The sequence below is a fragment of the Gracilinanus agilis genome, chromosome 4, assembly GCF_016433145.1.
Source record: "Gracilinanus agilis isolate LMUSP501 chromosome 4, AgileGrace, whole genome shotgun sequence".
NCBI classification, from domain to species: Eukaryota; Metazoa; Chordata; class Mammalia; order Didelphimorphia; family Didelphidae; genus Gracilinanus; species Gracilinanus agilis.
In genome coordinates this window covers 371824761-371838882 of record NC_058133.1, presented here as the reverse complement: position 1 = coordinate 371838882, position 14122 = coordinate 371824761, and the positions used below count along the sequence as shown (strand labels likewise).

The 14122-nt window shown below is 39.3% G+C and overlaps 1 protein-coding gene across 2 annotated transcripts in view; it reads left to right on the top strand.

Moving 5' to 3' along the window:
* Nucleotides 1-3645: 3645 nt before the first annotated feature.
* Nucleotides 3646-14122, top strand: part of MCM9 (minichromosome maintenance 9 homologous recombination repair factor) — a 168971-nt gene continuing 158494 nt past the window's right edge. Inside the window, exon 1 of one of the 2 annotated variants that reach the window (XM_044676842.1) lies at nt 3646-3952. In XM_044676842.1, the coding sequence (XP_044532777.1) occupies nt 3646-3952 (307 nt within the window). The remainder of the gene's footprint in view (nt 3953-14122) is intronic. The other variant, XM_044676843.1, reaches the window with a different exon arrangement.

Here is a 14122-nt window from a genome sequence, read left to right as displayed (position 1 = left end):
ACAGTCAGCTGATCCAAGGGTTGAAGATTTCTCCCCACTTGTGATTGCTTGCCAACTCAGCTTGCTGTCGTGCAAGTCTTTCCAAATCTTTGTTCAGTGACTTGAACTTATTCACCCACATGTTTGAGGCCTTCAGATCAGCAGCTTGAAGCTCAAAATCTCTGACGGAGACACCAGGGATGTAACTCAGGTCAGCACTGTCCACTGCACACTCTTGTGGATGGGTTATGAACTTAAAAAGACGAGTGCGCTCACGAAATTCTCCAAAGTGTGCTTTGAATGACTGTAGGAGATTACATGTGAAGCCCACTAGCTGCTGAAGATCAAGATGTTGAGCAGGGTCGTTTGTTGTGCATGCATCTTTAAACTCTCCCAGTTTTTCAAAGTGTAGTAAACGACCTGTTTCAATGTCAGTGATGAAGAGTTCTAGCTTATTTTCAGATGCAAACACTGCTTGTTGAAGGGATAAGACTGTGTTTCTAACGCCTTGCATTTTCACACTGAGCTGGTTCAGATGTTGAGTTATGTCTACAAGATAGTAGAACTTCAGGAGCCACTCCGTGTTGGCTAACTCAGGATGCTTGACATTTTTCATTTTAAGAAAAGTCCGGATTTCGCTCAGACAAACTGCGAAATGGTTGAGTACCTTCCCTCTTGACAACCAATGCACATTGCTGTGCAGAAGCAGACCAGAATAATTATTCCCAACTTCTTCCAGCATTGTTTTAAACTGGCGATCATTTAAAGCTCAGGTAACAATAAAATTGACCACCTGAATGACCAGCGACATCACCTCACCAAGCTGCTCACCACACATCTGAGCACAAAGTACTTCCTGATGTAGGATGCAGTGAAAACTTAGGATGGGTCTCTTTTCATGTTCATGAAGAAGCGCTACGAATCCTCTGTTTTTCCCCACCATGCACGGAGTACCATCAGTGCACACTGAAATAAGTTTATCCATCGGTAGATTTTTTTTTCATTAGCAAGCTCAGTGAAAGACTTGAATAAATCCTTCCCTCTTATTGTCCCTTTCAAAGGCAAAACAGCAAGACTTTCCTCACGTACTGTGTCACCGACAACATACCTTGCAATCATGCTGAACTGGGATAAATGGCTTATGTCTGTTGATTCATCCACAGTGAGAGAAGAGAATAGTGCTGGATTTATGTCCTTCAGTTGTGTTTCCTCAATTTGATTTGCCATCATTATTGTACGATTCTGAACAGTTTTTGCCGACAGAGGCATGCCTTTTATTCGTTTGATTATCTTGTCTTTATCTGAAAAGTCATCGAAAAGTTCATTGGCAACATCAAACATGAATGTTTTGGCATTCTCCCCATCTGTGAATGGCTTTCCGTTTCTCACAATTGCTAAAGTAGCAGCAAAACTAGCCGAATTCCAGTCACCTTGTTGGGTCCAAACATGGAGTTGCTGCTGACTAGCTTGCACTCTGCACAGTAGCTCTTCACATGCTTTCTTCCTGCTGTCCCCCGCAGGATATTTCAGTGCAAATGTAGTATGGCGTAGGTCAAAGTGTCGCTTTATATTTGACCGTTTCATCGATGAAATTTTTTCATTGCATATTAGATACATTGCAGAACCTGCAAAGGTGAATTCCTCTGTCCATTTCTGCTGAAAAGTAAAATACTCGTCATGCTTTAATACTCCTCTTCTTCTTTTAGCCATCTTCTTCGATAAAAGGGTTTCTGCAATTAGTTAGCCAACTACTTTATTAAAAGGAAGGAAAGTGCAGTTCAATTTAATTAGAAAATTTGAAGTTAAATACCAACAAGGGCTGTCCCCTTCTCCAGCTGTGAAAACAAAAAGAAAGAAAAACATCCAATTTAAGCTATTTTATTAATCAAAAAACAAGACTTAACGGGGCACTATAGTACTGATATAACTGCACACATACATATTAAACTCCTTTACACTAAGAAAATTGATGAAATAAAGAGAGAAAAATTCAGGGAAGAATACTTTTCCTCTCCCTCTCTCAAGTTAGGCAACAGGAGAAGAAAAAGCTGCCGGCCTGCTGGTTAAGCCATTTGGCCACATAAATTAAGTAGGAGATCAGGAGATAACAGAAAATAACATGACTTGTGTGCAGGCATTAGTAAGTAGTGGGGGAGGAGGGTACCTTTTTATGGAAAACTGGCCAGGACACATCACACACATTTCCTGGTACAGGTGTTTATCAGTGCTGCCTACTCAATCATTCTGTATCAACTACTGGGGAGAAATGCTTCTCACTAATGAAGCATATGTAAAGATGTAATCTGACTATAGTTCCCCTTTAAGAGCAGGTAGAAAAGTTAAAAACAATAACAGTCCCACAAATAGGGAGTGCAGACCCCATGAATAGAGGTAACAAATAAGGCAGTGTCCTCACTGAAAAATCAATATAGCAGCAGAATAGGTAAAACAAGTGAGACCGTTCCAGGGATGGATTGCAAATGTATAAATACACTGAGATAAAGCCGTGAAAATCAGAGGCAGAGGGGTAACAAACAAAGCAATGTCCTCACTGAAAAATAAATATAGCAGCAGAATAGGTAAAAAAAAGTGAGACAGGATTGTAAATGTATATATGCACTGAGATAAAGCCATGTAAATCAGAGGCAGAGGGGTAGAGAATGTAGACAAAAGTGATCAATCACTATACAGAATCCCAAGATGTCAGTAACTGGTGTGGAAAGAGTAAAAGGAGGGCAGGAGGAGGAACACACAGCACACCTACCAAGTTGAACTAAAGACCAGGATTCATCTCGCACGGCAATATCAATGAGGGAGCCTTCTAGCTTAGAAGATAGTCACGGTACTGAAAGGTACGTGACACGTGACGCACAATGTCATGCGTAAACTGTTAGTTACTGTGCCGTGGTTCGTCTGTCAGTGCTCACAGTGTGCGCTCCTATAACAGCGCCTGAAAAAAAATTGACTTTATGGCTCCTGCAGAAACAGCCATATCTGGCCCGCAAAAGAGCCAGATATGTCTCGAGAGCCATACGTTGCCGACCCCTTGTATAATAAATGTTTGTGTTTATTAGCATTCACTTAACTCAGTCATGGCCAAGAGGTCATCGTGAACTATAAGGTTAGATACTCAGACCTGACTCAAGACAAAACTAACCAGTCAGAACATTAGCTTTGACAAACTTTGAAGCCCTGTGTAACTATGAGATAATTAATTCTCTGTATGGAATGTGGCCAAACAAAATAGAAAGGCAATTTAGTGTTATCATAGACTCAATTAGAGAATAGGGAGTTGAGGGAGAAAAAAGAAAAGTTAACAGGAAGAGAAATTAATCTGAAGGGAGAGGCATTTGACCAAGTTTGGGCCAAAATAATCATTCTTTCCCTCTAGGCTCTAGTTCCATGATTTTTAAAAGATTCTTATTGATTCTAATAAATAATTAAGTTATTCTTGATAATTTTATTTTAAAAACTGATTAACTTAAGCTAACTAATGACATTTGGTTCATGTGGGAACTAATTAATACAAAATGGTGGCCCATAAGTTTTCTAAAATTATATATTTTTGGTTTTGTTTTGTTTTTAACAAAACTTTCAAAATACAAAAGGGGTGTTTTTTTTGTCATTGTACTTATTTTTTAAACCTTTCTCTGTCTACCTAGGTTCATGATGAATAAAGATCAAGTCGCTCTGATTGGTCAGGTGTTTGAATCATATGTTTCAGAATTCCATAAGAATGAAGTCTTACAGATCCTGAAAGAAAAAGATGAAGATACTCACTATCCTGTAGTGGTTGATGCTATGACTCTTTTTGAGACGAACATGGAAATTGGGGAATATTTCAATGCATTCCCCACTGAGGTACTCCCTATTTTTGATAGTGCCTTAAAAAGGGCAGCCCTGACAATTCTGCAATCTCTTTCACAACCTGGGGAATTTTGTATGAAGCAGAATCTTCATGCCAGGATATCAGGTGAGTATTTATCTTCCCCAGTGTTTCTCCAATTGGTGATCTTTCTTAGCAGGAATTTTTATGTTCTGGCTTTCTAATACATTGCAAAAATCCACTAACAAAGGGATGTCTCCACCCCCTCAGTATCCATCACGGTGCATAGTTAAGAAATATTTATTGAATTTAAATTATAATTGAAATGACTATTTTATAAAAAAGATTTGGGAAGTTTAATGGTGTTCTTTGTTATTATTTTAAGATAAGGGATGGATAGCATTCTATGGCATTTATACCATCAATCATAATTATTGATTATTTTATTCATGAGAACTGGGTTAGAAAAGAGACTCATATTTTCCAAAATCAGGTTGGGATGTATAGTCTGATAAAGGCTGTCTCTCCTTCTTCTTCTTTTTTAATTTGTTTGTTACATTAAAGTTCCCAGGTATTTCCCTCTTTACCAAAAAAAAAAAAAAAAATCTATATAAAACTGTCTTACTTGTTTCTGTTTATCACTTCTGGAAGTGGACCTTTAAAAGTTATTCTTTAAACAGTATATCTGTTGCTGTATACAGTGTTTCTTGGTGCTATTCATTTCATTCTTCATAATTTTATGAAGGCCTTTTTAAAAAAATTAACCTCATTATTTCTTTTGCTACATTAGGTTAAAAGATAGCTTTCTTTCAACATTAAAATAGCTAGCTAGACCATTTATTAAGCACTTGATATGTATAGGCCTTGTGTAAAGCACGGGCATACAAATACAAGTAAGCAAGACAGCCCCCTGAGGAACTTATATTCTAATGAGGGAAGACTACATATAACAGGGAATCAGGTAGGAGTGGGATGGGTACTCACACAAGATGCAAGACAGTTGTTGAAGACATAGAGGAGTCTAGAAATAAAATGAGCACTGCTGAGGGTCCTGTGGAAATGCTGGTTTCCAGTGGGACATTGGGGCTTACCATAGCCCCTGGCACAGAGTCAAGTGGGGGAATCATTAGTTAGGAAAGTGGGACTTAAGGGTGGAGATTTCCCCAGGGTATGAAGGAGGGTAGTGAAGAGGTGGAAAAAGAGACCAGAAGTTTCTGTAGGCATCCTGGAAAGAATCTTGAGTTTCAGGATCTGACATTAGCTAACCTTAGGCAAATCATGTTGGTTCCCTTGGCCCCATTAACCTCATCCATGAAATACGGGGCCAGATTAGGTCAACTCTTAAATGTTATCATCTATGATAGAAAGAAGGTGATGTAGAGGAGACATGGGAGAGGTTTCTGAAATTGGGTCAGTGGAAGAGGATAGAAGAATGAGATTCTCTCATTTATCCAAGAGCTCCTGGAGTTTTTGAACAGAAGAGGGACGTGGTCATTCTGGTGCTTTAGGAATATCACTTTGGCAAATTGTATAGGGGGTGGATTGCATCAAGAAGAAAAGTCGCATGTTGTCTGATTTGCACTAGGTTTTGGGATAGTAGATTTCTCAGTGTTGCGAGAAAGAATAGAGAGGATCCAATGGCATGATATTCTAGAGAGAGTTGGTCCAAGAGGGATGGGAAGCCCTCAAGAGTAAAATTCTGAAAACACAAACTGAAATGATTCCAATGAAGAAAATAGAGGGAGCTTTTTAACGAGACTCATGCAGATAGATGGGGAATTCATGAAGAACTGCTCTGTGAGGACTGGTTAAAGGAACTCGGGATGTTTAGGCTGGAAAAGAGAAGGCTTTGGGAGAGGGATATGATAGTTATGGGACGTACTCTTGTGGAAGACTGATGAAAGTTGTTATTGTTCAGTCATTTCAATCATGTCCAACTCTTTTGTGACCCCATTTGAGATTTTTTTGGCAAAGAGGCTGGAGTGGTTTGCCATTTCCTTCTCTTTTTGAAAGGGCACTTCTCTGTACTGCTGGCTGGATGAAGCTTGATTACATCTGGATCTCCTTTTGTGTTGGATTTGACTGTATTTGGTCAGTAGTTTGAGAATCATGATGAATTTTGTTCATGTAGTTGGGAGGTTTTTAGAAACAAGGAACAGTGAAAAAAGTAGAAGAGTAATCACACACTAATCTCAAGTCCCAAATATTTTACAGCCTCAACTGTAAGGAGTTTGGTGTAATGAAAAGATTTAGAATTAGAGATCTTCAGAGCATACTGTCTTCCACATTAATTTATTTATAGTTTTATTTCAGGGTTTTGGTTTTATATGAATATTGTGTTGCAATAGTAACCAATATGGAAGTATATTTTGCATGATAATACATGTATAATCTAGTTCCTTAACTGTAAAATGGGAACACCCTGGAGAAAGAAATGGCAAACTACTCCATTATCTTTGTTAAGAAGACACTATGTGTGGACTTTGTCCACAGTAGCACATACAGTCTGACATGACAGAACAGTTATGTGCCAAGTGCTGTGAATTCACCTAAAAAGAATGAAATAGTCCCTATTTTCAAGGAACTTAAATTCTACTGAGACACGTATGGGTAGAATAAATACAAAATAAATACAAAGTTGCTAAGAGGGTGTGACATGGGGATCAAGAAAGGCTTTCACAGAGAAGGAGGAGCTTGATTTGAAGGAAATGAGGATAAGGATGAGGTTGTATCGAGATGGGGAAGTGGCAAGGAGAGTTCTTGTTGGGTATGAAGATGGCCTGCAGGAGCCTGGGATGAGTGCAAGATGAATGTCTCCTGAAACAATACATGTTTGTTTCATTTAAAAGATAAATACATGTTGGGCGAGTTTACTAAAGGCAGGGAAATGTTGCTAAATAAAATGTGACACAGTGTTACAATTGTAAAAAGATTGTTCTAGGATGTTATGTTAAACCTGTTGTTGCCACTTGGACGCTGGTCAATTGAATGGGAGTTAGAAGGGCCCATCTGTGGTGTTTGCAAGTTGTGCATCTCTGAGAAAGCCACTTCATTGTGAAGTTTTTTCATCAGTAAAATGGGGATAATTGTGTCTACTTCACAAGATTGCTGTGAAGCTAAAATATGATAATGAATATCAAGTATTTTGTAAGCCATAAATTGCTTGGTGAGTGTCAGTTAAGATGATGATGAAAAACCTCTAAGTTCCTTTTTAAGTCAGATTGTGTGATCCTCTGTGAAAGGTACTGAAATGTAAAGAGATCAGAGAAGCAAATGGGGGAAATGACATTTATATGTTATCTAAAATGATGGATGTACTTCTATCATTAGCACACAAGATAAAACTTAAGAAATGCCTGTAATTCCTCCATCCTGATAGCCCGAATGCCAGAGTATTAACAGTTTTTATATTCAGCTCTTATGATGGCTTCATGTCTGACCTTGAAGATTTGACATTTTTCTGCCTCATTGTAGAATCTGAAGAATATATGCAATTAGACAGTAGGATTAGAATGAATTAATGTTCATCACAGCCTTCTTATTTGAGGGCTTTTTGTGTGTGAGAGAGAGATCAGTTTTTCATAATATATTTCAGTACCTTTCCTTAATAAATTTAAAGTAAAACTGAGACCCAAGTCGTAACAAGAAACATCTGAAAATTCAAAAAGTCTTTAACTTAATTAGCATTAGCTTGCTTTAATATAATTCCTTCATTACACAAAATATAATAAACTGATCAAATCTAAAAATGAACGTATAAAAATGACCTAGAGGAGCATGAACCCACACATTGGAACAAAACACTTTGTTTCATTTAAAATTCCACATGTGTAAATTGAATGTCAGTCAAATTTATTCTACAGTTTAAAATGTTCTTATATTGGGCATGAAAGTTATATCCATTTTACAGATAAAACTATACAGAAGAAACTGAAATACAAAAAGATGAATTGAGTCATCAACGATTGATTAGATTACACTTTCAAATTTTAAAAAATTAATCATATTTTGTTTTTACTTCTACCTTTCCCACCATATCCTTCTCCTTCATTGTACACCAAAGCACGTTTAAAACAGAAGGAAAAAAAGTGAAACAGAACTAATCCGTGTAGTCCTGGGACTCCCTCCCCTTGCCAAGCTGAGCCTTGTGTGAGAGAGAGGAGAGCAGAGGGTCTGGGTACCGCCTCCCCAGGAAGTGCAGTGCGCTCTGATTGGCCCTTAACATAGAGAGGAGAAACCTGGGGCACACAACTAATAGTCACCAAGTAGAATTTGACTGGCTCCGGTCACATGCTGACCAGCTGGTAGCTATTATAGGTGTTGGAGGCAGGTGAAGAGTAGACAAAATGTACTTCCTAGCTACAGGAAGTGTGTGGTCCTGGACCGACATCACCTGAATCTGAGTGAGTCCTGACTCAGACACTTTCTCTAACTGGGATTCTGGGTAATTCATTTAACTGCTTTCAGTTTCCATTTCCTCATCTATAAAGTGGGTATAATAAAAGCTCCTATTTCACTAGGTTGTTGTGAATTTCAAATGAGATAATGTGTAAAGTGATTTACAACCCTTAAAGTAGAACATAAAGACCAGTTGCTGTTCTTCTTCTTCATCATCATGTTCTGTAGACATAGGCTGTGCCATTTGGATGGATGCCTCTCACAAACTTCATTCTTGGGTCCCACATAGGGCCTGTCACAAGTATGGCTGGGCTGGTGGGAAAAAAACATTAATTCAAAATGGACAACTACAAGGTAGACCAAAAAGAAAGATAAAGCTAAAGATAGGAAAGCCAAAATGAGAGATTTGTAAAAGTCACAACACCCCACCCCCACCCCACCCCAATGAAACTGAAATATCATGCAGAGAGTGAAAAAAACTCTAAAAGGCCTCTGCTCTAAAGGCATCCCCTAAGATGGGCACAACCTAGAAAACAGCACCTGTGCCTTCCAGATGTCCCCACAGAAGAAGGGGTCTGGGCCCAAAAGGCAGGCACACTCAGAAGGATATGGGAGAGGGGCCAGCTGGGTAGCTCAGTGGATTGAGAGCCAGGGAATATCCTGGGGAATTCTAAGAAGATGGGCAGCGTAGAAGCAGCTAGGCTCCAGACCTCCGTAAAGCCCTTCACCACCAATCAAGAACAAAGAGCTCCGAGGGAACAGAAAACCAAATCTGACTACACAACAGAGCTGGGGGATCCTCCAGCTGAACCCAACTTAAAAGGGGGGAAGGGGGAAGAAGAGAAAAAAAAAAGCCTGAATTCTTGGAACTCTCAGGTGGGAAGGGAAAGAAAGGAGGAAGATCCCAGATCCCCTCCTCTACCTAATGTGCTGAGTCTCCAGCAGATCTGGGTGGGTAGGGGCACTAGTCTAAGATAGTGCCTCTCTGGCACAGCTGTGCCAAACTCAAGGCTCTGATCACAGACAGCAGGGAGGCTGCTGGGGGAGAAACCCAGAGAGGGTGAACATACCCTCCAGCACAACCCTCCATCTGTGCTGCTCCCACCCTTTTCTCTCTAGGTTTTGACCTTAGGGCACTCCTAGCTATGCAGATCAACTACACCTGGGCTTAATCCTATCAGCACAGCCGACTGGAAGTCTTCAGAGGGCAGGGAAGCTCCAACAACCCTCACCCACAGACTACAGGGAAAGTAGCCCAATTCACTTCTTTAGCTTTTACCACCAGCTGGGGAAAATCTGGCTTCAGGTCCCACTAACCTAATTAATCAACAAAACAGAAGAAGCCCTCCCAGGGCTGAATAGCCCAAACCCACAGATAAAAAAAATGATCAGAGGATCAAGATTACAGCCAATTACAGAGGAGAAAGAAGGAAAAAATATGAGTAAACAAAAGAAAAAAGAAACCACAATTGACTGCTTTTATCCAGAAATTGAACAAACAGAAAATGGATCAGAAGAAGATAAAGGAACACCAAGAAAAAACATAAAACTTCAGTGAAATGGCTACAAGCTTTGGAAGAACTTAAAATCAGTTAACTCAAGAACTCAGAAAACAATCAACAGAGGCTGAAGACAACTGGGAAAAGGAAATACATGCTCTAAAACAAGACAATAATCTCTTAAAAGCCCAAATTGACCAGCTGAAAAAACGAAGCAAAGAAGGTGAAAGTTGATCTACAAAGAAAAGCAGACCAGAAGGAGAAGGATGAGCAAAAAGCCAGGAATTGAGAGCCAGGCCTAGAGATGAGAGGTCCTAGGTTCAAATCTGGCCTCAGACACTTCCTAGCTGTGTAACCCTGGGCCAGTCACTTGACCTCCATTGTCTAGCCCTTACCACTCTTCTGCTTTGGAGCTAATACTCAGTATTGACTCCAAGATGGAAGGTAAGGGTTTAAAAAAAGAAGAAGGAGGAGGAGGAGGCGGAGGAGGAGGAGGAGGAGGATCTGGGAACCTGAGGCTAAAAGAGGCTGCCCCAAAGGCCCTCTCCTAGAGAAAAGTCCCTTCAAAAATCTGCTTCCCCCACTCCTGTAGTCCACTCTGCATCACAACTGCTTGAACACATGGATTGATGCAGACATGATTGGGGATGTAGACTTGAAACTACCACACCAATGCAACTATCAACAATTTGGAAATAGGTCTTGATCGATGACACATGTTAAAACCAGTGGAAATACGTGTCGGCTATGAGGAAGGAGGTTGAAGGGGGAAAGTAAGAACATGAATCATGTAACCATGGAAAATTTTTCTTAAAAAAAAAAAATCTTCTCCCAAAGCTAACAAATGATACGTTGCCAAGCGTCAGATAAGATGATCTGTGATTTCAAACAAACAAAAAACTAAATCAAAAATAAACTAACCAATATATGGGAAAGTCTGAAATTACATCCAGTGTTTGATACCCCCATTCCCCTACCTCTTCAGAGGCAGGAGTCAGAATCTCCTTCCTTTGGGACAAGCTTGGTTGTTATAATTTTCCTTATTTGGTTCTGGGGCATGTTGTTCTTTCCTTGACATCATCGTAGTTATTGTTTATGTTTTGACATCATCATAGTTATTGTTTATGTTGTTTTCCTGGTTCTACTTATTTCATTGTGCCTGGCTCTGTATTTTTTCACACTCCTCCGTATTTATCATATTTTTTTATCTTTTATCAGTTTGCTGAGTATGAAGTACAATCTCAGGTATACTGGATATTAATTTATACTCCATGTTCTTTTTCTGCTAAGTTAAAAAAGGTTTGCTCAGAGAGCTTCATGATTGCTGATTCCACTGAAGGAAATCAAATTTCCAGAAGTGGTGAGATTGTTTTTTATTGGGAGATAATTTCTATATTGTAACTTCTGGTGGTTCTGTTCCCCCTTGGTTTTATGCTCTGACCAATAGTTTCTTTTTTCCTCTTTCCTAGGCCATTTAGTCATTTTTTTCTCCTTGATTTTATTAAGCATGTGCCATGTGCCTTGCTTTAATAATAATTTCATCCTTCAAAAGGTAGAGGAAGCAACAAGTGGAAATTCTGTTATAGAGCCAATTATAACAGCGAATAAAATGGTTGCTAGGATGAAAATGATGGGAACCCCAGGATACGTGATCATTCCCTCCTAGAATCTGTGATGAAGGAAAGAAAATCTAGATATAGTCTGGCATGCACTCTCAATTTAGGGAAAGCAGATTTCAAATGTTCAAAGGAAAGATAGAATCCCAATTTCAAAAAGGGGAAAAGAACAGAGTCTCTCTTTCATATGCTAGAAAAATATACTTTGTTACTTGGGAAAATTCTAGAACAAATTGTTAATAAGATGGTTGGTGAATAGAAAGGAAGCAGAAGAGCCAACATGGCTTCATCAAGAATTGAGTCATGCCAAACAATCATTTTTTGATACAAGTAACTAAATTAGTGGAAGGAAATGTCACAGTTATAGTTAACCCAGATCTTAGCCAAACTTTTTTTTTTTAAACCCTTACCTTTGGCTCCGAGGCAGAAGAGTGGTAAGGGTAGGCAATGGGGGTCAAGTGACTTGCCCAGGGTCACACAGCTGGGAAGTGTCTGAGGTCAGATTTGAGCTTAGGACCTCCCGTCTCTAGGCCTGGCTCTCAATCCACTGAGCTATCCAGCTGCCCCTGAAATAAGAATTGGAAAAGAAATGGATGAAACACTGTCCACCTCCTCATAATGAAGGTGATGGACTCAAGTTGCAGATTGACATTTTTTTTTCAGATATGACCCAGGAATTAGGGGATGGGGTTGGGTGAGTGGGGGGTGGGGTGGTACAACAAGGTGGCTTAGTGAATTAAGAGCCTGGCCTAGAATAGGAGGTCCTGGGTTCAAATCTGCTCTCAGACACTTCCTGGGCACCCCCATTGCCTAGCCTTTACTGCTTTTCTGCCTTGGAATCGATACAGTGTAGTGATTCTAAAGTGGAAGGTAAGAGTTGTTTGTTCCTTTTTTTAGAAAGAGATAAAGAGTTTTGGAATGAAAATTAACAGATTGGAACAAGAGATAGAAAATCTTACCCAGATAACAGATTCCTAAAAATTATAGTGAACCAAATAAAAGTTAATGACCACATGAGGCAGTAAGAAATATTAAAGCAAAGTCAAAAGGTTGAAGAAAATGTAAAGTATAATATAAATAACTGATCTAGAAAACAGATCATATAGAGAAACTTTAAGAATCATTGAGTTACCTTTTAAAAGAAATGACCCAGGAAAAAAAGAGACTGGATATATTTCAAGAAATCACAAAAGAAAATTGCATATTAGACTCTTGGAACACTAGGACAAAGTAAAAAAAAGAAAGACTCTATTGATCATCTAGGAAGGAACCTCAAAAAGAAAACTAAGAATGTCATAGCCCAAATCCAGAGTTTCTCAGCAAAAGAAAGTACTGTAAGCAATCATGAAGAGTTTAAGTCCTAAGAAACCATAATCGGGGATCACATCCAAGTTAGCAGCTTCGACCATAAAGGAGCAGAGAGTATGGGATACAATGCCCCCAAAAAAACAAGACAAAGGCCTATAAGCAAGAATAATTCATCTAGCAATTCAATATAACCTTACAATGAAATAGAATGAAACAGAAAGCTTCCCAACATTCTTGATGAAAAGACTACCTCTCTAGCCCAAGCCACAGTGAGATGTCTCCCAGAAACTTAAAATGTAAGCACAGAAGTTAAGAGAAACATAAAAAGATAAATACAAGTGAGCAATCAAAAAAGACTTTATAAGGGGGAAATGAGAGTGAGGGGTAGGGAAAAGGATGTTGCAAGAGTTCTCTGAGAACCATAACAGCAGCAGGGGGCATAGAAAGAATCAAAAAAAGGCCTGGGATTGGTTTCTGTTATATTTTGTTTATCTTAAAAGGAGAAAGCAAAGGAGTTTGGGAATACATTAAGAAAGAAGAGGGGAGGGGGCAGTTAGATGGCTTAGTGGATAGACAGCCAGGCTCAGAGACAGGAGGTTCTAGATTTAAATCTGGTCTCAAATACTTCCTAGTTCTGTGATCCTGGGCAAGTCACTTAACCCCCACTGACTAGTTCTTGTAACCCTTCTGTCTTAGAACTAATATTACAACAGAAGATAAGGGTTTAAAAAGAAAAAAAAAGGAAGGGGTGCCGGATAGAGAGAGGCTTATTTTATTATTGAGACTGCAAAAGTATGAGTTTATATAAAAGAAGGTGAAAGGACGTGGTATCTCTTGAGCCTCACTTTGAATCTATAAAGTGAGCAGAACCAGAACAATTTATAGTATAATAACAAGTGTAAAAACAACTATTTTGAAAGACTTGGAAACTGATCAACATGATGATTAAACATGATTCTAGAGGATTCTGGAGTCAGAGGACTGGAGTTCAAATCTCACTTCTGATGCTTACTACCTGTGTCAAAAAAAATGTTTTAATAATCTCCCAAGGCCTTTCCCTGAAAGTGGTTAAACTCCATAGCCTCTGAGGTAGGTCCCTTCCAGCTTTAGATTTATTTTTTTCTATATTAATACTTTTTTTTAACATTTATTAATATTCATTTTTAACATGGTTACATGATTCATGCTCCTCCTTTCCCCTTCAACCCCACCCCCGCACCCCCCCTACCCATGGCCGATGCGCATTTCCACTAGTTTTGTCATGTGTCCTTGATCAAGACCAATTTCCAAATTGTTGGTAGTTGCATTGGTGTGGTGGTTTCGAGTCCACACCCCCAATCATGTCCACCCCAACCCATGCGTTCAAGCAGTTGTTTTTCTTATATGTTTCCTCTCCTGCAGTCCTTCCTCTGAATGTGGGTAGCATCTTTACCATAAATCCCTCAGAATTGTCCTGGGTCATTGTATTGCTGCTGGTACAGAGGTCCATTACATTC